General features: G+C 45.1%; 1 protein-coding gene across 4 annotated transcripts in view; it reads left to right on the plus strand.

The window, feature by feature from the left end:
- The window catches only part of NCOA3 (nuclear receptor coactivator 3), a 447,618-nt gene extending 442,968 nt beyond the window's left edge, over positions 1-4,650 (plus strand). For all 4 annotated transcript variants that reach the window (XM_068263089.1, XM_068263090.1, XM_068263091.1 and 1 more), the window contains one exon: positions 1,937-4,650. In XM_068263089.1, the coding sequence (XP_068119190.1) occupies positions 1,937-1,948 (12 nt within the window). In that variant the 3' untranslated portion in view covers positions 1,949-4,650. The remainder of the gene's footprint in view (positions 1-1,936) is intronic.
- Positions 4,651-23,023: the final 18,373 nt, after the last annotated feature.

Genomic DNA, 23,023 nt, shown 5'->3' on the forward strand with positions numbered 1-23,023 from the left:
ATCTGATAGGTAGCAGTGACAGGGGGTGATTGATAGGTAATTAGTGGGTGTTTAGGGTAGAGAACAGATGTAAACACTGCACTTGGGAGGTGATCGGACGTCGGATCTGCGGGCGATCTATTGGTGTGGGTGGGTGATCAGATTGCCCGCAAGGAGCAGATTAGGGGCTGATTGATGGGTGGCAGTGACAGGGGGTGATTGATGTGTGGCAGTGACAGGGGGTGATTGATGGGTGATTGATAGGTGATTGACAGGTAATTAGTGGGTTATTACAGGGGAGAACAGATGTAAATATTGCACTGGCGAATTGATAAGGGGGGGTCTAAGGGCAATCTGAGCGTGTAGGCGGGTGATTGGGTGCCCGCAAGAGGCAGATTAGGGTCTGATCTGATGGGTAACAGTGACAGGTGGTGATAGGGGGTGATTGATGGGTAATTAGTGGGTGTTTAGGGTAGAGAACAGATGTAAACACTGCACTTGGGAGGTGATCGGACGTCGGATCTGCGGGCGATCTATTGGTGTGGGTGGGTGATCAGATTGCCCGCAAGGGGCAGGTTAGGGGCTGATTGATGGGTGGCAGTGACAGGGGGTGATTGATGGGTGGCAGTGACAGGGGGTGATTGATGGGTGATTGACAGGTGATCAGTGGGTTATTACAGGGAAGAACAGATGTAAGTAATGCGCTGGCGAATTGATAAGGGGGGATCTGAGGGCAATCTGAGCGTGTGGGCGGGTGATTGGGTGCCTGCAAGGGGCAGATTAGGGTCTAATCTGATGGGTAACAGTGACAGGTGGTGATAGGCGGTGATTGATGGGTGATTGATGGGTAATTAGTGGGTGTTTAGGGTAGAGAATAGATGTAAACACTGCACTTGGGAGGTGATCTGATGTCGGATCTGCGGGCGATTTATTGGTGTGGGTGGGTGATCAGATTGCCCGCAAGGGGCAGGCTAGGGGCTGATTGATGGGTGGCAGTGACAGGGGGTGATTGATTGGTGATTGATGGGTGATTGACAGGTGATCAGGGGGATAGATGCATACAGTACACGGGGGAGGGGTCTGGGGAGAATCTGAGGGGTGGGGGGGTGATCAGGAGGGGGCAGGGGGGAGGAGATAAAAAAAATAGCGTTGACAGATAGTGACAGGGAGTGATTGATGGGTGATTAGGGGGGTGATTGGGTGCAAACAGGGGTCTGGGGGGTGGGCCCTGATGGGTGCTGTGGGCGATCTGGGGCGGGGGGGGGGAAATCAGTGTGCTTGGGTGCAAACTAGGGTGGCTGCAGCCTGCCCTGGTGGTCCCTCGGACACTGGGACCACCAGGGCAGGAGGCAGCCTGTATAATACACTTTGTAAACATTACAAAGTGTATTATACACTTTGTATGCGGCGATCGCGGACTTAACATCCCGCCGGCGCTTCCGTATGGCCGGCGGGATGTTGCGGCGGGTGAGCGGCGCCAGGCGGAGGATTGCATCACGGATGACGCGTTCGCTCCGCCCATGCCCCTACAAGGACCGCCGCCTTTGGGCATGAGCTGGTCCTTGTGGGGTCCACTTCCCGGCCGCCTCTGTGCGTTAGGCGGTCGGGAAGTGGTTAATAATGACAGTACCCTTTCAAAGTTTCATCTTCTAAGTTTTATTTGATCCTGAACAAACGTGTTGACTTAATTTTTTTTTTTACAAATATATTTGTGCCTACATTTAGATTGTAAGCTTGTAAGGGCATGGCTCTCTCTCACCCTTGTATTTTCTTGTTCATTTCATAGCTCACACTCTGTTATACATTTTATTCATCATAATACATCTGTCATTGTAACCACCAGTTCTGTGATGTATATCATTGTCTGTATCATTATGTAACCCTTGTTTGTTTTTCCTACTTTTATAGCGCTGGTGCTTTATAAATCAATAATAATGTAATCTTTTTTTTCCTACAGAAATACTGCTGATGTCGCCTGTATGTCACGGTGGAAAGTCTGCGAATGAACTTCAGATGCACTATAGAGGATAAATTTCTATAAATATATTCTATTTCTGCAGCAAGTTGTGGCTTGCTCTGGCCTTACCAGGACGAATGCTCTTTTCTTCCTGAGCTGTAGGACATAAAGGGCCTCACAGGAAGCAGGGCCTGGAATCGGCGTCCCACAATGTTTGGTTCAGATGTAATAAACTTTGGATGATGCAGTGGATTCTCGCTATTTGGTGCTCAGAGACACAAGATGTGAACCGGGTGGTAACAGTTTCATACATAAGCTGTGCTGACAATTTCTTTAGACAACTTCTGAAACTTTTTCTCTTTCTTTATCCCAAAGCACCTGATACATTTCTAAAAAGTGAAACCTTCAGAATGAAGTTTGCTTGATTTTTAACTCTATGTTGAGATTGGTGTTCCTCTAAGGCTTTGTGACTTTTGCCTCGAGTACAGTATAGATGACAGAATGTGGTAATGGCGTGCAGTAGTTTTTGCACTTTACGACTGTTGAGAACCGCCTGGAGTTTCCGGATTCATTGTCTGAGTTTTAAGAATAAGATTGCAATAGCCCCCTCTCCTCCCCCCACACTCTGTATAAATAGCACAAGCAGGCGGACAGCCTGTTTACTCCCATCCCTCTTCCATGGTGTACACTTTTTGTATATATGATCTTTATTAATGTACATTATTTTTTTCTAGATCAGTGTTCTTGGTTTTTATTTCTTTTCTCAGAGCTTCTAAAGCTGTATATTTAACCTTGTGTCTGTCATGGGTTCACGACAATGCCTCCTGTGATTCTGCAATGAGATGGTTATTTGTTGTGGGGTTAATGATGGATCCTCAACATGTGCTGAATAACATTGAGATCATTCATCCTTCCTGGCTTTGAGGATCTTTACAGGTTTTTTTGGCTAATGCTTCTGTCAAGAAGTAGGTGTTGTAGGTCCTTGTAAGGTGGATAAAGGCTAAGGTTCACCCCCATTACAGTCCCCTTTAGCGTTACTTTAAATTTAGGGATTGTTCACGAAAGTTCACAAAGAATGGCCCAACCTCCTGAAGTATTTGATTTTAGCAATACCTGCGTGTTATAGTTCTGTTTCATAATACTTTGTTCTGTTTATTTTTATTTTTAATTTTAAATATTATAATTGTTGAATTTTTCTGAAATATCTCACGTTATTTACAGTCATTTGATAGTTTTTGCTTGTCCATTATTTAGCTGTTAAGCTCAGTGGAAAAGTACAGATAATTCTTCAATAATTATTTTGCGGTATGTTCATTCCAGCTGTAGGGTTGAAATGTTTAGAAAAATAGCTTGTGCTCTTTCCATGCGGATTCTGGCAATGGCAGTCATTTAGAAACTGGTGCTGCTATAGTTTCTTACAGGTCTTCACGTCTGTCCTGGGACATGCTGTGCAGTCTCCATGCCTGTGATTCAGAGACAAAGTAGCTGTTTTGTACCATGTTTTTCCCTAAGCCCATAGACGTAAAATAATCATATTATTTCTCTTATTTTGGAAAAAAAGTAATTTATGCTTTTGGACTAGTTTTGCTTCTGTTAAAAATCAAACCAGGGTGCTTTAATATTTCAGAAGCAAAAATAGGGGCTGACTGGGCATCACTATAACCTGTACAGAGCAGATGGATCAATCACATGACTCTGGTCATGTCTCTGTCCCACTTTCATGATGCCTCTAGACTCAGTTTTTGAGACCTACAAAGGAACAAGCGTATCCAATGGGGATAAGGCTGCTCTGTTATTTTGAACACGTAGCTTTGAAGGCGTGGTAGTCTCTAGAAGCACAGAAATGTCGGCCCAATAACCATTGTAGAATTATCTGTACTTGCCACTCATGGAGTCCATGGAGTTCAGGCCTGCAACTTCCCTTTTTTGTAACACAATTCTGTGCTTTTCCAAAGTTAACCAATGAATGTTGATTATGTGCTGCTCTGTCTTTATAATAGGAATGTAAGAAAGCTACAGTGGTGGTATTACTGCTGCCCTCTGCTGGTGAAATGTGATACTGTACATAACATTCTACACATTTTCTAATTGTTGGATCAGATCTGTGAAAATAAAGAAAAAAATTGGGACACTAACATTTCACCTCCCACGAAAAGTCCTTATGCTCTTTATTATATTATACTGGATTTTTAATTGTTTTATACCCAAGTTTTCTTGACCTTTCTCCTTGGAATTGGCACTAATTTTGTGACAATCTAGGCCATTTTAGCTCTGCCAGTTAGGCGACTCTTTGTGCAGCGTATGTAGTCTTCCTTTACTACTTTCTCTCCACATGTTTATGTGGCACACCCCCTGTGGCTCTTCTAGTGGAATCCTCCACCTCCCCCTCTGTGTTTGGTTTCTCCTGCCTGATGTGTGTCTGGGGGAGCACCTGTCTATCGAGCAATAAATCTGTTCCTCCCGTGCCTTCCCATTGGACTCGGCCCCCTCCCCCACCCTCGTTTGTACCGCCAGAGCGGCCTGCTGAGGTGCTTCGCCTCCACCATGAAAACTGTTCAGAAAACGTCTTTTATGGAACTGCTAACTGTGTGCCAGTCAGTGTCTGCAACACAAGGATGAGCCTGTCTGTTATTCTATGTAATAATCTGTAAAATTGTATATTTTACATTGGTGTGTAATAAAAGGCTTAGTGTCTGGTTTTCAGTCTATCAAAACTTCTCCTGCTATTTTTTTCTCCTTTTAAAGCAGAACTCCGAGATGTTCAGTAAAAGTTTATCCTCAGTCATGGCTGTTATTGTAAATAATCTTTGAATACTGTTTTTGTTGTTCGTGTTTAGAAACTTTGCTGAAAATGCAATTTCTGCTCTCAGAAACAATGTATCATTAAAGATATTTTTAGACTGTGGTCAGAAAAAGAAAGGTAATCTTTGTAAATCAACCTGAGGTCCAGTAAGACTTTAGAAAAACACAAATGAAAGAAGGGATAAGTATGATACCACAAAATATATAATACCTATAATGCAGGGGTGTCAAACTTAAATACAAAGTGAGCCGACAATGAACACTGGGACCAAGCCGTGGGCCAACCTCAATGTCTACTGGCCACCTTATAAAGTCTCCTGTTGTCCAATTACTCTCCTCCAACTCCTATGCAGTTCCCTGCAGGGAGGTGCAGACGTAGTCGAGGAGTCGGAGCAATTTTTGGTACCTAGAGTCAGTTGGTGGTTTCATAAATGTAGTCGTCTGAGTCAGGAGTCGGATGATTTTTATACCAAATCCACAACCCTGTTAAGAATTAGAATGAGTCAGTCATTTTGGGTACCTGGAGTTGGTGGTTTCATAAACTAAGGAATCGGAGTTGGAGTAGGATGATTTTTACACCATTTCCACAGATGGTTCCCTGGTGGCTAGTGGCCCTCCCTCCCATACAGTGATCATTGGTGTCTAATGGCCTCCACCCACCCCATACAGTTCGCTAGTGATAAGTCCCCCTCTTCCCCCCCCCATCCATCCTCATATGGCTTCCCTGGTGTTCTAGGGCTTCACCTCCATTATAGTTTCCCTGGAGGGCCAAATTTAATGGCGCTAAGGGCCAGATTTGGCCTGCGGGCCGGCGTTTGGCATGTATGCTATAAAGCAGGGCTGTGGAGTCGGAGTCGTGGAGTCGGAGTCGTGGAGTCGGGCAATTTTGGGTGCCTGGAGTCGGAGTCGGGAAAAAATGCACCGACTCCGACTCCTAATGAATTTGTAACTGTAATTAAAATAGAAAATATGATAAAATGTTCTATTTCTCAGATAATAGTCATTAAAAATAATGTATATATACAGTATATATACAGTAATAGCTGTGCTTAGTCCACAAAAATGAAATAAACCAATCAAAATTAGTTACTTGTGCTGCTTCAATAAAGCAGTCCCCGTATTTTTAAGGTCAGATATACATATCTGATTGTGACTGTATATATGATGTGTACACAGGAATCTCTTATATATACTAAATAACATCTATGCTGTAAGAATAAAGCCTGATGTGTAGCTGTGTCACTAATAGAGATGGTCAACGAGATGGAAATAATTCTGCATTGATGCTGATTTATGCAAATGTATGCACTCCCTTTGCTGATGAAATCAAATAATTTGATATGTTGTTAAAATTTGGTTTGGTGACTACAAATTAAAGGGTAACTGAGACGGATGAAAAGTAAAGTTTTATACATACCTGGGGCTTCCTCCAGCCCCCTTCAGGCTAATCAGTCCCTCGCTGTCCTCCACCACCCGGATCTTCTGCTATGAGTCCTGGTAATTCAGCCAGTCAGCGCTGTCCGGCCGCATGCCGCTCCCACAGCCAGGAACATTCTGCACCTGCGCAATTGTGCTGCACAGGTGTAGTATGCTCCTGGCGGCGGAGTGTGTGCATGCGCACTACGCCCGACTGGCTCAAGTACCTGGACTCATAGCAGAAGATCCAGGTGGTGGAGGAGGACAACGAGGGACTGATTATCCTGAAGGCGGCTGGAGGAAGCCCCAGGTATGTATAAAACTTTAATTTCATCTGTCTCAGGTTTACTTTGTTACACAGTAGTACTATACTCTACATATGCACTCCCCACAGAGCTGCAGGGAATCCACTGAGAATGCTGTGCACATTGAACACAGAGGTGTTGTCTGTTTACAATCTCCTCATTCCCCTGCAGAGTACCTGCACATCATTCTTACATGTACCCACACTTACATTGCCTAGGGCCTGATAGATGTTCTTTGTTCCGGTTTGTACCTTTTATAAGTACTCTTACCAAGGACTAGTTTTAGTCTAAAGGGAATAAATATAGTAGTCTACATATCCTTCTCACTTCAGTTGTCTTGTAAAATTCCTAAGCGTTGGCAGTCAAGAGACGAATTTCATGTTACATACTTTTAATCAACAAAATTGTAATATGCAAATTAGAGGAGTCGGAGTCGTGGAGTCGGAGTCGGTGGAATCCTAAACTGAGGAGTCGGAGTCGGAGTCGGTGGATTTTTGGACCGACTCCACAGCCCTGCTATAAAGGCAAGAAACTAAATATATAAAATATAGATAAACATTTATTATTTCACATAATTTATAAAACCAGTTATTAGCTATTTAGCTATTTTAAATTTATCATAACTTTTTATGAATTATGTGATCTAATAAAATTTGATATATATTTTATATATTTAGTTTCTTGCCTTTATTAGTATTATATATTTAGTGGTATCATACTTATCCCTTCTATCATTAAAGATAAACTTTAAGTGAAAGAGGGGGTGGGGAGGAAGGAAAGATCTGTACATTGCAAAGTGAAAGGTTGAAGGATACCTGAAGTGACATGCGACATGGGTATGTACAGTGCCTAGCACACAAATAACTATGCTGTGTTCCTTTTTTTCTTTCTCTGCCTGAAAGAGTTAAATATCAGGTATGTAGGAAGCTGACTCAGTCCTGACTCAGACAGGAAGTGACTACAGTGTGACCCTCACTGATAGGAAATTCACCTTTTTACCTTTTTCTTGCTCTCAGAAGCCATTTTCTGCTAGGAAAGTGTTTTAGTAGTTGGAATTTCTTATCAGTGAGGGTCACACTGTAGTCACTTCCTGTCTGAGTCAGGACTGAGTCAGCCACTTACATATCTGATATTTAACTCTTTCAGGCAGAGAAAGAAAAAAAGGAACACAGCATAGTTGTGTGCTAGGCACTGTACATACACATGTCTATCATCATGTCACTTCGGGTAGCCTTTAAAAAATAGAAGAGATAAAGAAATGATTGATATTCACCATGTAATTCATTCATGCTGTGTGACCCACAGTCAGCCTGCATGTCATCACCTTTACTGCTGGCAAACAAGGAAAAAACTAAGCAGCACCAACTGACATCATCTAGAACCACATCCCCTAAAGCTGGCCACTAATGATCCAATCTTACCATTTCTATGTAATATAAGGCAACTGCCGAAATTATGCATTCAATATATTTACTTAGTTTACCCTTATATTGCATAGATTTGATAAAATTGGATGAAAAAGATTGTGTTGTTCGTGACCACCTTAACATTGCAATAGTCTAAAGCTACGTACACACGTCTGATATTTCTGAATGACTTGTCGTTCAAAGCGGTAGTTTGAACGACAGTTTGCCATGTGTACAAACGATTGTTAGACTGATAGCAGCAGTTTTGACTGATCTGCTTGGCGGATCCAAGGACTAACTTTCATTCAAACGTCAGGTAGGTCTGTACATGTGTACAAACGACGTGTTGTTTGAAAGTCTATCAGTGTCAAACTAATAGACTTTCAAACAACAAGTCCTTTGACTGGTCATTTGATCTATTCCATTGTTCTATCAAGTTCATTGACCAAACGACGTGAATTAGCTAAGATAAGCATTTCAAATGTTTTGTCGTCTGTGTGTACAAGGAGTCTGAACGACTTTTTGTTTGAATGACAAGTCGTTCAAACGTCCAGTTTCAACGACAATCTGGCATAAAAATAGACGTATGCATGCACCTTAACCACTTGAGGACCCACCCTTTACCCCCCCTTAACGACCAGCGCTGTTGTTGCTGATCTGTGCTGGGTGGGCTCTCCAGCCCCCAGCACAGATCAGCGTGCAGGCAGAGCGACCAGATCGCCCCCCTTTTTTCCCCACTAGGGGGATGATGTGCTGGGGGGGTCTGATCGCTCCTGCCTGCGGGTGTTGCGGGGGGGGGGGGCACCTCAAAGCCCCCCTCCGCGGTGAAATCCTCCCCCTCCCTCTCCTACCTGGCCCCCCCTGGAGATCCGGGCTGCACAGGACGCTATCCGTCCTGTGCAGCCAGTGACGGGACGTCCCCTGTCACATGGCGGCGATCCCCGGCCGCTGATTGGCCGGGGATCGCCGATCTGCCTTACGGCGCTGCTGCGCAGCAGCGCCGTACAAATGTAAACAAAGCGGATTATTTCCGCTTGTGTTTACATTTAGCCTGCGAGCCCCCTCTGCTGTCTAGGAACCTCTTCTGTGTGGCTGCTCTCCTAAATGAGTGCAAGCTTATCCATACAGGGCATGCACAAGTAAGGTCCGCACATGCCCAGTGGAGCAAAGCTGTTTGTGCACAGAAGGAGGGGGCATTCGCAGACTTCCACTGGGAATACACCATACAATTTTATGTTAGATTTTCTGTTATGCCTGGCATACACGGGGCGACCGGCGGCTCGATTAGCCACCGGATCGATTACCGCTCGTCCTCGCCGGTGCTTCCTTATCAGCGCTAGATTCCCTGCCATTGTCCGCCGGCGGGAATCGAGCGGGCGAGGGTTGAGCGGCATGATCGGGCCAGCTAAATATTATCAGCTGGCCGATACACGGTACAGAAACGTACCGTGTATCCCCAGCATTAGATTTACCTGCCAGATAATTTTCAACATGATGGAAATTATCTTTCTAACCATCTATCTGCCGAGCAATTAGGCATTGTTCTTCTCAGGAGGAGATAACCAGAAAACAATTCACCAGAGATAATAACCAGTCTCTACAGAAAATAATCTAATTACTGTAAATCTAATGCTGGGGATACACTACGTTTCTGTACCGTGTATCGACCAACTGCTCCGGCCAGCTGATAATAATCAGCTGGCCCAATCAAGCCGCTCGACTCCCGCCTGCGGACAATGGCAGAGAATTGAGAGCTGATAAGGAAACGCCGGCGGGGGTGAGAGGTAATCGATCCACGGGGACGCAGCTGGGGTCGATCTGGCAGCTAATCGAGCCGCCAGTCGACCCGTGTATTCCCAGCATAACAGAAAATGCAACAGAAAAATCTAACAGAAAATTGTATGGTGTATTCCCAGCATATAGTGTACAAGCTTCTCCATACTGAGTAGTCAACATCTGCAAGGAGTTAGTATGTTCTCCGTGTCTGCGTGGGTTTCTCCCCCCCCCCCCCCAATAAAACACAAAACATATAGATAAGTTAATTGGCTTTCCTCTAAATTGGCCCATGATGATGATAGATAGATATATAGATATATATAGATAGATAGATATAGATATATAGATTATATATATATAGATATATATATAGATATATATAGAGATATATATAGAGATATAGATATATACGACTACACAATACATACATGGACCTATGACTATGGTAGGGATTAGATTGTGAGCACCTCTGAGGGACAGTTAGTGACAAGACAATATACTCCCTGCATTGCTGCGTAATATGTCGTGTGTGTGTATATATATATATATATGTATGTGTATGTGTGTGTGTATATTTACATATATTTACTTTGTAGTGTTACTGAAAAAAGTATTTCTACTATTGAAAATGCTTTGAATCGTGGGGTGAGCAAAATACAGTAGAGTGTTTCACTCCCATTCTTGTGTTAAATAAAGATGAGCGAGCGCATAAGAGAAGCGGAACTGCCAGCTTATGTCTCAGAAGAAGGCAGTGAGAGCTTACTTGCCCGGAGGCTACTGCTTGCCATGGTGCCCCTCCCAGCTGTGAAGCTGGAGGATAGAGTGCAGCGGAAAGCGTCACATGAAACTGTGTTTAGTCATCCATAATGCTAAACACACGGATGCCTGAGCGAAGAAGCTCATCAGTCTTAACCACTTGCCGACCGCGCACTCATACCGCGCGTCGGCAAAGTGGCAGCTGCAGGACCAGCGACGCAGTTCTGCGTCGCCGGCTGCAGGCTAATTAATCAGGAAGCAGCCGCTCGCGCGAGCGGCTGCTTCCTGTCAGTTCACGGCGGGGGGCTCCGTGAATAGCCTGCGGGCCGCCGATCGCGGCTCGCAGGCTAAATGTAAACACAAGTGGAAATAATCCGCTTTGTTTACATTGTACGGCGCTGCTGCGCAGCAGCGCCGTAAGGCAGATCTGCGATCCCCGGCCAATCAGCGGCCGGGGATCGCCGCCATGTGACGGGACAGCCTGTCACTGGCTGCACAGGACGGATAGCGTCCTGTGCAGCCCAGATCTCGAGGGAGGGGGGGGAATCTCACCGCGGAGGGGGGCTTTGAGGTGCCCCCCCCCCCGCAACACCCATCAGGCAGGAGCGATCAACCCCCCCCCCCCAGCACATCATCCCCCTAGTGGGGAAAAAAGGGGGGCGATCTGGTCGCTCTGCCTACACCCTGATCTGTGCTGGGGGCTGTAGAGCCCACCCAGCACAGATCAACTAAAACAGCGCTGGTTAATGAATTCCTCCTTTCCCCAGTGGACCTTGCAGTTGTAATGCATATATTGTTAAACTTGTTATTTCCAGGACTGATTCAGATAGGTAAGTTAGTCAGCTGGCTGTAGTGTGTAAATTGTTTCTGAACTGTGCCTAATCTAGTAACACTTGAATGCAATATGGAACTGTGCCTGTAACTAGAGTTTCAAGGAAGTGGTTTATAGTATTGTTCCCACTGCTTGTTTATGGTTTGATGAAGGTAAAGGCTCACACAGAAATGCTGCAGTGCATTGGACAATATAATTGCATTGTTAAAGTGATGCAGTTCTATTGTAATGGTGGGGGTATGTAAATTCTGTATGCAAATATATGCTGCTTGAAACTGGATCATCAATTTAAACCTTGGTGGGACTTGATTGGTCCATTTTGAAGCTGCATACTTTTGCATATAAAATTCTTCATGAACTTTGAATGATATACATCATCCCATATTTCTGCTTAACTCCATAACTATTAAGCTTGATATGTACAGTATGGTAGGGATCGATTGGCTGGGCACTTTAGGTCATAAACTACCCATTTAAGCATGAAGCTGTCACACAAATTAGCTTCAGTGCCGTCTGAGGCAGCTGTACAAGCATACAGCTTGCAGAAGTTAAAGGAAACACAAGGTGAAAATAAACTGATAGATTGCATTGAAGTATGCAGAGCTTAAAGAGACTCTGTAACATTCAAAACATCCCCTGGGGGGTACTCACCTCGGGTGGGGGAAGCCTCCGGATCCTAATGAGGCTTCCCACGCCGTCCTCTGTCCCACGGGGGTCTCTCCGCAGCCCTCCGAACAGCCGGCGACTGTGCCGACTGTCATTTCAATATTTACCTTTGCTGGCTCCAGCGGGGGCGCTGTGGCGGCTTTCCATTCCGAACTACACGGAAATACCCGATCTCATTCGGGTCCGCTCTACTGCGCAGGCGCAGGAAACTTGCGCCTGCGCAGTAGAGCGGACCCGACGGCGATCGGGTATTTCCGTGTAGTTCGGAGCCGACAGCCGTCAGAGCGCCTGCGCAGGAGCCAGGAAGGTAAATAATGACGTCACCGCTGCCCGGACTCCACGGAGGGCTGCAGCGAGACCCCTGACGGATGGAGGACGGCGTGGGAAGCCTCATTAGGATCCGGAGGCTTCCCCCACCCGAGGTGAGTACCCCCCAGGGGATATTTTTATGTTACAGTTCCTCTTTAAGCCTTTTTCTGCCATGAATGTGTTTTTTTTGGCTGTAATTCCTTATTAACCACTTTACCCCCGCGCGTACGGATTTCTCCGCCCCTTTTTCCATCCTTTCACCCCCAGGGACGGAGAAATCCGTACTCTGCGCACTCCCGCCGCTGTCCGCGCTCCCGCTCGTAAACACGCCGCCCGCCGCTAGTAAACACGCCGCCGCCCGCTCGCCCGGAGATCAATGAACGGGAAAATCCATTCCCGTTCGTTGATCTCAGCCCCGCAATGATCGGCTGCCGCTCGGCTGAGCAGCCCGATCATTGTGAAAAAATAACAAAGTCCCAGCCTCTTTCTACTTCCTGCAAGAGTCCAGAAGGACGCTTGCAGGTCGTATGAAACAAATTGGTAATGTTGCCATCTTGTGGCCAAATAGTAAACTACACCCTAACCATTTTTTACACACAAATAAACTTGTTTTACACAAAAAATTAACTCCTTACCTCCCACACTCCCCAATTTTTTTTTTTTGTAATTAAAAAAAAAATAAAAAATTTACAATTTAAAAAAAATACATAAATAGTTACCTTAGGGACTGAACTTTTTAAATATTTATGTCAAGAGAGTATAACACTGTTACTTTATAAACAATGGGCTTGTAATTAGGGATGGACGCAAAACTGAAAAAAATGCACCTTTATTTCCAACTAAAATATTGGCGGTAAACATTGTGATAGGGACATAATTTAAACGGTTTTATAACCGGGATAAATAGGCATATACATTTAATGGGTTTTAATTACAGTAGCATGCATTATTTAAAAACTATAAAGGCCGAAAACGGAAAAATAATAATTTTTTTCCCACATTTTTTCCTATTTTCCCATTAAAACACATTTAGAATAAAATTATTCTTGGCATAATGTCCCACCTAAAGAAAGCCTAATTGGTGGCGAAAAAAACAAGATATAGTTCATTTCATTGCGATAAGTAATGATAAAATTATAGACGAATGAATGGAAGGAGCGCTGAAAGGTGAAAATTGCTCTGGTGGTCAGGGGGTAAAACCCCTCAGTTGGGAAGTGGTTAATAATGATTACTCAATAGTCTGACCCGGACATAAACTCACTTACATACCTGATTTTTCACTCTTTCAGGCAGAAAAAGTAAAACGGCCTGGTTATTTGTGTGCTTGGCACTGTACATACACACATCCATCTCATCAGGTCACATATCATCTCACATATCCTTTAACCACTTCAGGACCTCAGGCTTACACCCCGTAGTGACCAGGCCATTTTATTTTTACAATACAGGGCTGTGCAGCTTGGTCAGGTTGCTGCACAGCCCTGCAACTTCGCACACAACTGGCTCTGACCTCCTTTTAGGCCTTTTTCACAGTGTGACGTTAAAGTCGCACGTTAGAAAATTTTATAACGCAGACTAACGCACAGCAATACAAAGTCTGAGCGACATTCACAGTGCACACGTTGCGTTGTGTGTAACGTGTAGCAATATTTAGAAAGTGCTGCATGCCGTGCGTTTAGCAATACATTTGCTGCGTTGTGTTGCATATGCTCAGTAAGGTTTTATTTTAACGAGCACGTCACGCGAATGGGCGTGAACGCGGCGGCAGCCCCAGGACCGCCTAACGCCAATTGGCGTCAAGTCCTGGGGCTCTAATTTGCATGCGATCACGCTCGCATCTCATGCTTGGGAGCGGAGCTCCACCCCCTCTTCAGTTTCGGGAGACTGTTAGACGGTGAGATCGCTGTCTATTTACACTGTGCAGCGCTGGGGACAAGGGAGCGAGCGTCAGTGATAGGCTGAAGCTTATCATAGCTGATCGCTGTGATAGGCTGGCTGGGGGAGGCAGAGGAAAGGGTTTGGGTTTTTTTTTAAACGCGGACATAAATATTTATAATAAAAAAAAAAAAAAAAAGAAACAACTGGGGAATGATCAGACCCCACCAACCGAGAGCTCTGTTGGTGGGGGGAAAAGGGGGAGGGGATCACTCGTGTTCTGTGTTGTGCGGCCCTGCAGCTGTGCCTTAAAGCGGCAGTGGCCATTTTAGCTAAAATGTGCCTGGTCCTTAGGGGAATTTACCGCTGTGGTCCTCAAGTGGTTAAAATGTAACGCATGTGCCGTTTCCGTTCCATCAGTATGCGACGAAAACGGCGCACCGAGAGACACAACGCAGTGCAAAATAACATCCAATTTGATAACCTACATGCGCTGCGTTAGGGGCACGTTGTGTGACTTTAACGTGCATCAAATGCCACTTCCCAATGTGAAAGAGGCCTTAGTGTCCTAAATAGGAGACTCTGCCAGAGGTATCTGATCGCTGCTGCAATCTTTTTTTTTTTTTTTTTTTTTTTTTTACTAGCAAAAGGAAGGCTATTCCCTCCCCCCGTGACATCCTAAATCGCCATAGGCATCAGCCTATGAGAGGCCACGGATTGGGAGCTTCAGTGAGGGACAGCAGAGTGTCCCTCGTACAGTGCTGCAGGAAAGCGTAGCGCTGTACAAATGTAAACAAAGGGGAATTCTTTTACCTATCGGCTCTCAACAGTCTGCTAGCCGTGATCTAGCAACTCTGTGAACCGGCAGGGAACAATCGTGCATGCGCGCACGCGTTCCCTGCTAAACTGCAGCTCCAGGTCTTGACGCTAACCGGTGTTAGGCTGTCCTGGGGCTGCCGCCGCGGTCACGTCCGTCAGCGTGACGAGGTCATTAGGTAGTTAAAGGACAACTGAGGTGACATGATGAGATAGATGTGTATGTATAAGGCCAGGCACACAAATAATTAGGCTGTTTTTTTTTGTTTTGTTTTTTTTTCCCTCTGCCTAAAAGAGTTAAACATCAGGTATGAAAGTAACAGTCGGGACTGGATCAGACTATAGCATAACCCAGCATTTCTACTTTGCCCTAATAGATTATTTACAGCATATTATATACGACCAGCAATTTTTTTTTTTTTTACTAGAACTGCATTCAAAGGGTTAACACAGGCTTTATGCTGGGCATACACTGGTCGATCTGGGTGGCCGATTAGCCGCCGGATTGACTTCCTCCGCGTCCCCGCTCATCCACGCGTGCGCCTGGATCGATTCTCGCTTGTCCCCACCGATGTTTCTTATCTTCCGCTTGATTCGCCGCTATTGTCCGCGAGCGTGTGATCGGACACGTTGGATATTATCAATCAAGCCATCCTCCCTCGACGCCGTGTATGCCCAGCATTAGAAGCTACCCTGTCTGCAGAGCTGGCATAACTTTACATAATGTTATCTAGTGTTTAATTGTATCAAGTGAGAAATGTAAACAAAGCCTTCTCTCACACGGCCGGGTCCCTTAAACAAAGTCAGACAAGCATAAATGCTTTCTGATTAAGTTAGAGGATGAATAAAGCAGTTATAAATAAAATGCGAAGTCAGCTCTCAGAGTAAAATTAGTGTACTTTAGGAATGTATAATTTCTGTATATATTCTATCATATAATATTATGTCAGAATTTTATACCACTTTAACCTGTAGCTGACTGTGTCATGCCGATAGGTGTGGCCGTGGCGGCAGCCCCAGGACTGCCTAACTCCTATCGGCGTAAAGTCCTGGGGCTTTGTTTTGCAGGAGATTGCGCGCAGGGTGCACGCATCTCCTGCTCGGGGGGGAGGGGTGGCAGCGCTCCGCCCCGCCCCGCCTTCAGTCACCGAGCGGCAGACTGTTAGACGGTTAAGTACTAGTACAGCGCCGCGATCTGCAGCAGCGCTGTACTGAGGTCAGCCGTGTGACACGGCTGTCCCCTCCAGAGGCACAGGGGTGATCGGCTATCATAGGCTTCAGCCTATGACAGCTGATCACAGGGATTGGCGGGGGGGGGGGGGGGGGGGACCTAAATAAACATCAGAGAAAGCTCTGTTGGTGGGGAGGAGTTACTTGTGTGCTGTGACGTGTGGCCCTGCAGCTTGGCCTTAAAGCTGCAGTGGCCAATTTAATTAAAATGCCCTGGTCTTTAGGGGGGTTTAACACTGTGGTCCTCAAGAGGTTAATAAGGGGTTACAGCTATAAAACACTTTCCGGTCAGTAAATGGTTTCTGAGAGCAGGAAAGAGATAAATAGGGGTCTATAATTAATAGATTTGAGCTCTGGCATACTTCAATGAAGGTGTCATTGAGCAAAGACAATGAAACAGTAAAAACTAGTTTTAGGCTGCTTTCACATTGGGACGGTACAGGCGCACGTTAGAGCAGCCTATAACGCAGCCCAACTCACAGTGATGACAAATCAATGGGCTGTTTCACAGTGCCTATGTTCAAAGAAAGTGCAGCATGCTGTGCGTTATATGTGGTTTTAGCTGCGTTAGACTGTTTGCACATGCTCAGTAAGGGGAGAGTCCACTATTGTTCCTAGCCACATGGCTAATTAATATTCACTGCACTGTAGTGTTGTCCAGATTATGAACGATTTGGATCTTTGTGGAATCATTTGGATCATCACAATAAAGTATTCGGTTCACAGTGGATGTCTGGAAGAAACAGGAACTGCAGCTTCTGTGCACAAGCACAATCTTCCTGCTGCATCTCTCCCTTCCCTATTAGCACCCTCAATGTGCCCTCATTCTCCTGCACCTCTCACTCTGCTGCACCCCTGCTTCCCTAGTAAAATGATTCAAAGAATTGGTTCAAAGATCCGGATCTTTTCAATGATCCGATTCGAATCATCCGAATCATTGAAAAGATCTGGACTTCCCAGGATAGCACCAAGAGCCTCATAACACGGCTCAATCTGATGTCCAACTTCAACTCCACCATACGTTGCATTAGGGGCACGTTATGCGCCCTAATGTCCCCTAAAACTCAACAGCTTGGTGTGAAAGAGGCCTAAAATATAAAATAAAACTTTGGATCATCTTAAAAAAAGTCATTTTTAGGAGGAGGATATACAATTATTTTTCTCATCAGTTTATTTTGCCCTTGGATGTTATTTAAAGAACAAGAGACAGCCATGCTAACCTAGAAATAAGAACACATATAAAAGTAAATGCTAGTTCTACTTACAGAACAGATGAATTGCACTGTCCACGTTATAATTCCTGTAAATTGTATAAAGGAAAAGCAGAGAATCCTATTCTAGACAGTTTCCATCTTTGTTACCTTTGAGGCCTCTTTCACAGTGCGAAGTTAGTCGCACGTTAAAACAACATTTAACACAGAATAACTCACTGCAATAAAAAAAAAAAAAAAATCAATGCCCTGTTCACAGTGCACGTTGGTGTCTAACGCTGCACGTTAAGTTAAATTACTGCATGCAGTGTGTTATACACATTATTAGCTGTATTGGACTGTTTGCACTGTTGCACATGTTCAGTAATGACTTGGAAGCATACTTTTACAAAGGGAAAAAATAAATACAAAAATAGACGTTTTTAATAAAAAATAAAGATAAGAAATATTAAAAAGATAAACAAATGGGGGGGCGATCGGACCCCACCAACAGAGTGCTCTGTTGGTGGGGAGAAAGGGGTGGGGGGGTGGCCATTTTATTAAAAAAAAGGCCTGGTCTTTAGGGGGGTTTAGCACTGTAGTCCTCAAGTGGTTAAGTTGCCAATACACAATGCAACCATACTTCGTTTTTATCTAATACAATTACATAGACTTGTAATGATCACTTTCTTTCAGCTGCTGGCTTGCAATAGATTATGTAGAAATAAAATATTGAATTGACAGGAAGCAGCTGCTCGCGCGAGCGGCTGCTTCCTGATTAATTAGCCTGCAGCCGGCGACGCAGAACTGCGTCGCTGGTCCTGCAGCTGCCACTTTGCCGACGCGCGGTATGAGTGCGCGGTCGGCAAGTGGTTAAAAGAAAGCTATAAATATCACAAGCACTGAGTGGGCACCTGAATGGTCGTGGCTCAGTGATTCAGAATGATTTACAGGCAAAGGATCTGCAAGACCAGCATGGAGGAGGCCAGAGCAAGCAGCAACTTGCTATTTCTGTCAGGAACTGGTGACTGCTGCTCAGGACAGCTGATAAAAGTCTGGTAATTCTTGCTGATAAGTATCCAGAAATCTACACAATCTGCACAGCTAGTGCTGCAGTTCCATTGATTAGTCTGGAGTTCTAGTACATCCTTTTATCAACTTATATGTACGGTAACTAAGATGAAGAAGTTACTCTCCACATCACAGAGATCTGGTCAATTTTCAATACTTTCATCAAAATCCTCTGTTTCTTCAGGTGGCACTAATTAATCCTCCAGCCCTCCTCATGGTCCACCTACAATAGAAATAGAAATCGCCGCCGGGAGACTTGGGCGCAGGATTCAGCTGATATATGGCTTATCTTGCTTTTCTTGCACAATCCCCAGTGGTGTTAAAGTGAACCTCCGGACTAAAAATCGACTCCGCAGCACTGAAAAGGCTTTGTTTCTCTAACAGTTTCACAGCATCAGAACTTTGTTTCTCTTATACAAGCCTCATTTTTAGCTGCACATAAGAAAACTGCCTGGGCTTTTTTTACCCTGATGCTGTGCAAAGCATGATGGGATTTCTGATTTTGTTGTTCTCTTTCTGCTGTTTTGGGGGTTTTTTTGTTTTTTTTTTACATTTTGACATTTGAAGCCTAGCGTGTGCAGCTGGGAGGGGTAATCAGGACACAGGATAGTTGGAACTGTGTTTCCCGATCCTTGTCACCTCCTTTCAACCAAAAAGATGGCTGCCCCCATGAATCACAAACATTTGCCTGTTCTTTTAAAACAGGATGGGTAAGAGATTATATTACCTATCTATTCTAATTAACATAACTAATGTAACTTGATGACAGTATGTTTGTTTAGGCTGAAGTTCCCCTTTAATTACTATTCCCCCTCTAGGTCCACGTGGATAGTGGGGGAATGAAGTAATTCGGCTCCCAGCGATTGCTGGAGGCCGAATTACAGTGTTTTAAAAGTAACTTCAGCTCCGTCTTCTGACGGCACAGATATTACTGTGCGCTGCTATGGCCGTAATTCCTATGACGGTCTATGATTAGAGATGGCTTGAACGGTTCGCCCGTGAACGGTTAAAGGCGAACTTTGGGTGGTTTGCGTTCGCTGGCGAACTTTTGCGGAAGTTCGGTTCGCCCCATAATGCTCCATTAGGGTCAACTTTGACCCTCTACATCACAGTCAGCAGGCACATTGTCGCCAATCAGACTACACTCACTCCTGGAGCCCCACCCCCCCCTTATAAAAGGTAAGGTATTCCGGCCGTTTTACTCACTCGTCTGCCTACAGTAATTAGTGAAGGGACAGCTGCTGACAGACTCTGCTAAGGAAAGCTTAGTTAGGCTCTTGTAGGCTTGTTAGCTTGCTCCTGGCTAATTGTTATTCCTTAAATAGCACCCCTCAACAGCTTCCTCTCCTCCTCAGGAGGAGGATCTTGTCTTCCAGGGATTTGTAGGATGTCAAAAGCACGCTCCCATGCATTGGCCAGGAATCAAACCCAGGTCAACTGCTTGGAGGGCAGCTATGCTCACCACTATACCACCAACACTACATGCTGAAGCCAGCCTAGCTGGCCTGGGAAGGATGGAAAGCTAGGTGGCCATGCAACCATTCCTGCTAACCTAAAGCTTACTTGTGTCTTACAACATATTGGCTTAAAGAAAATAAACATACACAAGTCATACTTACCTCCCTTGTAGTCTACTCCTCAATCTCTTTCTCCTCTACCGCGTCCTGTTTGTCCACTGTAAGGATCGGTGTCAGCACACAGAGAGAATCTGATTATTGGTGATCTGCAGTATCGCCAACAATACAGATGTCACCTGATTATTGATGATCTGCAGAATCACCAATAATACAAGTGTAACTAACCTCCGGACACCTAACACAGTGAATAACAATAACAACAGCAATAATATCACAAGATCGTGGAAATATCCACCACACGGCGATTCCTCAGAGGTGTGGTTACCTCTGAATGGAAACCCCGTGTGTAAGATCCTTAGTCCAGGCAAAGAGAGGAATCTCAGCCCCAGGCAGTAATCGTCTGCTGGGGCAGGCGTCTTGGAGAGGCAAGCCTCAGAGATAACCCTACAGTGGGAGACGATCCACTGAAGGGAGAAAGGTCAGACGAGCAAAGGTTCGGCAACAGAGAAGGCGGCAGCAGTACAGAAACTGCAGGCTGATTCAGAGTCGTTAAAACAGGCAGGGTCGGCAACTTGAATCAGATAGGCAGAAGTACAAGAGCGGTAAGAGTAAAGAGAAGTCAGGGAAAGCCAAGGTCAAATACAATTCTAATCTAAGGTGTGACGTCCTTGGTGTCAACACCTGGGAAACTGGACTAAGGTCTGAGCGCTAACACAATGTGTATTCACGACAGCAGACAAGGAGCAACTGACATCCAGCTCCTTATATGCTGAGAGTCACTCAGCTAGCCCGCCCAGAAGCCCAGCCAATCCGGAGGCCTCCTGAGGTCAGCTGACTGGAGAGTCAGCTGACCCTCCTTCGTAGGAGGTAAAAGTCCTGCCGTCTTGCGCGCGTGCGCATGACCCTCTGCCTCTGAACACCAGAGAGGCCAGGCCCCAGGTCAGCGCACGAACGCGCACCGAAGTCCACCGACTGGATTGCGGGACCCGCCGCCATGTCGCCAGCCGCGGCGGTGTCCCCCCTGCTCTGCACCGGTGGCTCCGTATGTGTGGCGGAAACCGCCGGCTGGGAAGCGGAGTCCGCCGCCATGTTGCCCCGCGCGGCGGCGGCTCTGCTATTCCTCACATCCACTGTGATCAAGGGAATTCTCTGTCCTCCATTTTGAAAATTACCATTTCTCCATAACCGCTTCCTGGTCAGCACACTGTTAAACTGTAACATCGCCCACTTGAGCCATAGGGAAACATGGACATTACCTGGCACATCTGTTGCCCTCTCAGCTATAACTGACAGCAACTGATATATTTCAGTTCTGACAAAATGTTGTCATAACGGGAAGGGATCATTGTCAGGAGAAAATGGTGAGCTTCTGAGAGGAACTGATGGCAAGGTAACTATGTAATGTTCATTTGAAGTTACCTCATCTGTTTATTTTAAATAATTTTACTCAGTTCAGGTTTCCTTTAAGACTTTACCAAATCCAATGCTCCAATATGGGGAGCAATATGGGGGGGGGGGGGGTTTGTTTTATTTTTTTTAATTGTGGTGTCACAGTTCACTCATCTCTTCAACTACAAGAAAGGCCCAGGAGTAGTCTTAGCTATCGTAATATCTATGTTACGGCAGGGCCCTTATTACACTTTCTCTTACAGGGCTATGGAAACAGTTTTGCCCATGCAATAAAGCGAGGTGCAAAAATGAAATCATGCCTAGCAGAGGATGGTTTCAATCCATCAACCTCTGGGTTATGGGCTCCGCTGCGCCACTCTGCAGTCTACTTACATTTGTATACAATCTTTAAGTTTAAAGAGGAACTCCAGTGTAAATAATATAGTAAAAAAAGTGCTTCATTTTTTACCATAATTATGTATAAATGATTTAGTCAGTGTTTGCTCATTGTAAAATCTTTCCTCTCCCAGATTCACATTCTGACATGTATTACATGGTGACATTTTTACGGTGGGCAGGTTATGTAGCTGCTCCTAGCTGTTTTGGCTGTTAGAGACAGCTGTAAACAGCTAATTCCTGTTTCTGAACATTGTTACATTGTGGCAGTTTGCCCAGAGTACCGCGGTACTCAGAGCTTCTTGTGGGAGGGGTTTCAGCACAAAATCAGTCATACAGTGCCCCCCGATGGTCTGTTTGTGAAAATCATTATATTTCTCATGTAAAAGGGGGTATCAGCTACTGATTGGGATAAAGTTCAATTCTAGGTTGGAGTTTCTCTTTAAGAAGGGTACATTAGTTGAAATAGTTACACTACAATCTATGTTACAGCAAGGCCCTAATGACACTTTCTCTTAAGAGGCTATGGCCATTGATTGGCCCATGTAGTAAAGCAAGGTGTAAAAATTAAAGTACACCTAGCAGAGGATGGTTTTGATCCATCAACCTCTGGGATATGGGCCCAGCACACTTCCACAGCGCCACTCTGCAGTCTGCTTAAATTTGTATACAAGCTTTAAGTTTAAGAATGGTACATTAGTTGAAATAGTTACACTACAATCTATGTTACAGCAAGGCCCTAATGACACTTTCTCTTAAGAGGCTATGGCCACCGATTGGCCCACGTGGTAAAGCAAGGAGAAGAAGATAGCTCAGAGGTAAGGGTCTCTGACAGCAGTGCTGAGAAACCTGAGTTCAATCCTGGTGGACATTGGTTCTAATCTTGACTCTTTATTAAGTTGTCTAGCTGTTCTACTTGTGAAATATGATGGACGAGCACATATAGTCAGGAGAAGGAGATAGCTTAGAGGTAAGGGTTTCTGACAGTAGTGCTGAGAAACCTGAGTTCAATCCTGGTGGACATTGGTTCTAATCTTGTCTCTTTATTAAGTTGTCTAGCTGTTCTACTTGTGAAATATGATGGACGAGCAGATATAGTCAGGAGAAGGAGATAGCTCAGAGGTAAGGGTCTCTGACAGCAGTGCTGAGAAACCTGAGTTCAATCCTGGACTCTGACAGCGCTGCTGAGATGCCTGAGACCAACCCCTCTGAGTGAAGACCTTGTGGCCCATGGACAAGCCGCCACAGCTCCTGAGTCCCAGGTACAAGAGGGGT

This window comes from Hyperolius riggenbachi, chromosome 12, assembly GCF_040937935.1.
Source record: "Hyperolius riggenbachi isolate aHypRig1 chromosome 12, aHypRig1.pri, whole genome shotgun sequence".
Classification (NCBI taxonomy): domain Eukaryota; kingdom Metazoa; phylum Chordata; class Amphibia; order Anura; family Hyperoliidae; genus Hyperolius; species Hyperolius riggenbachi.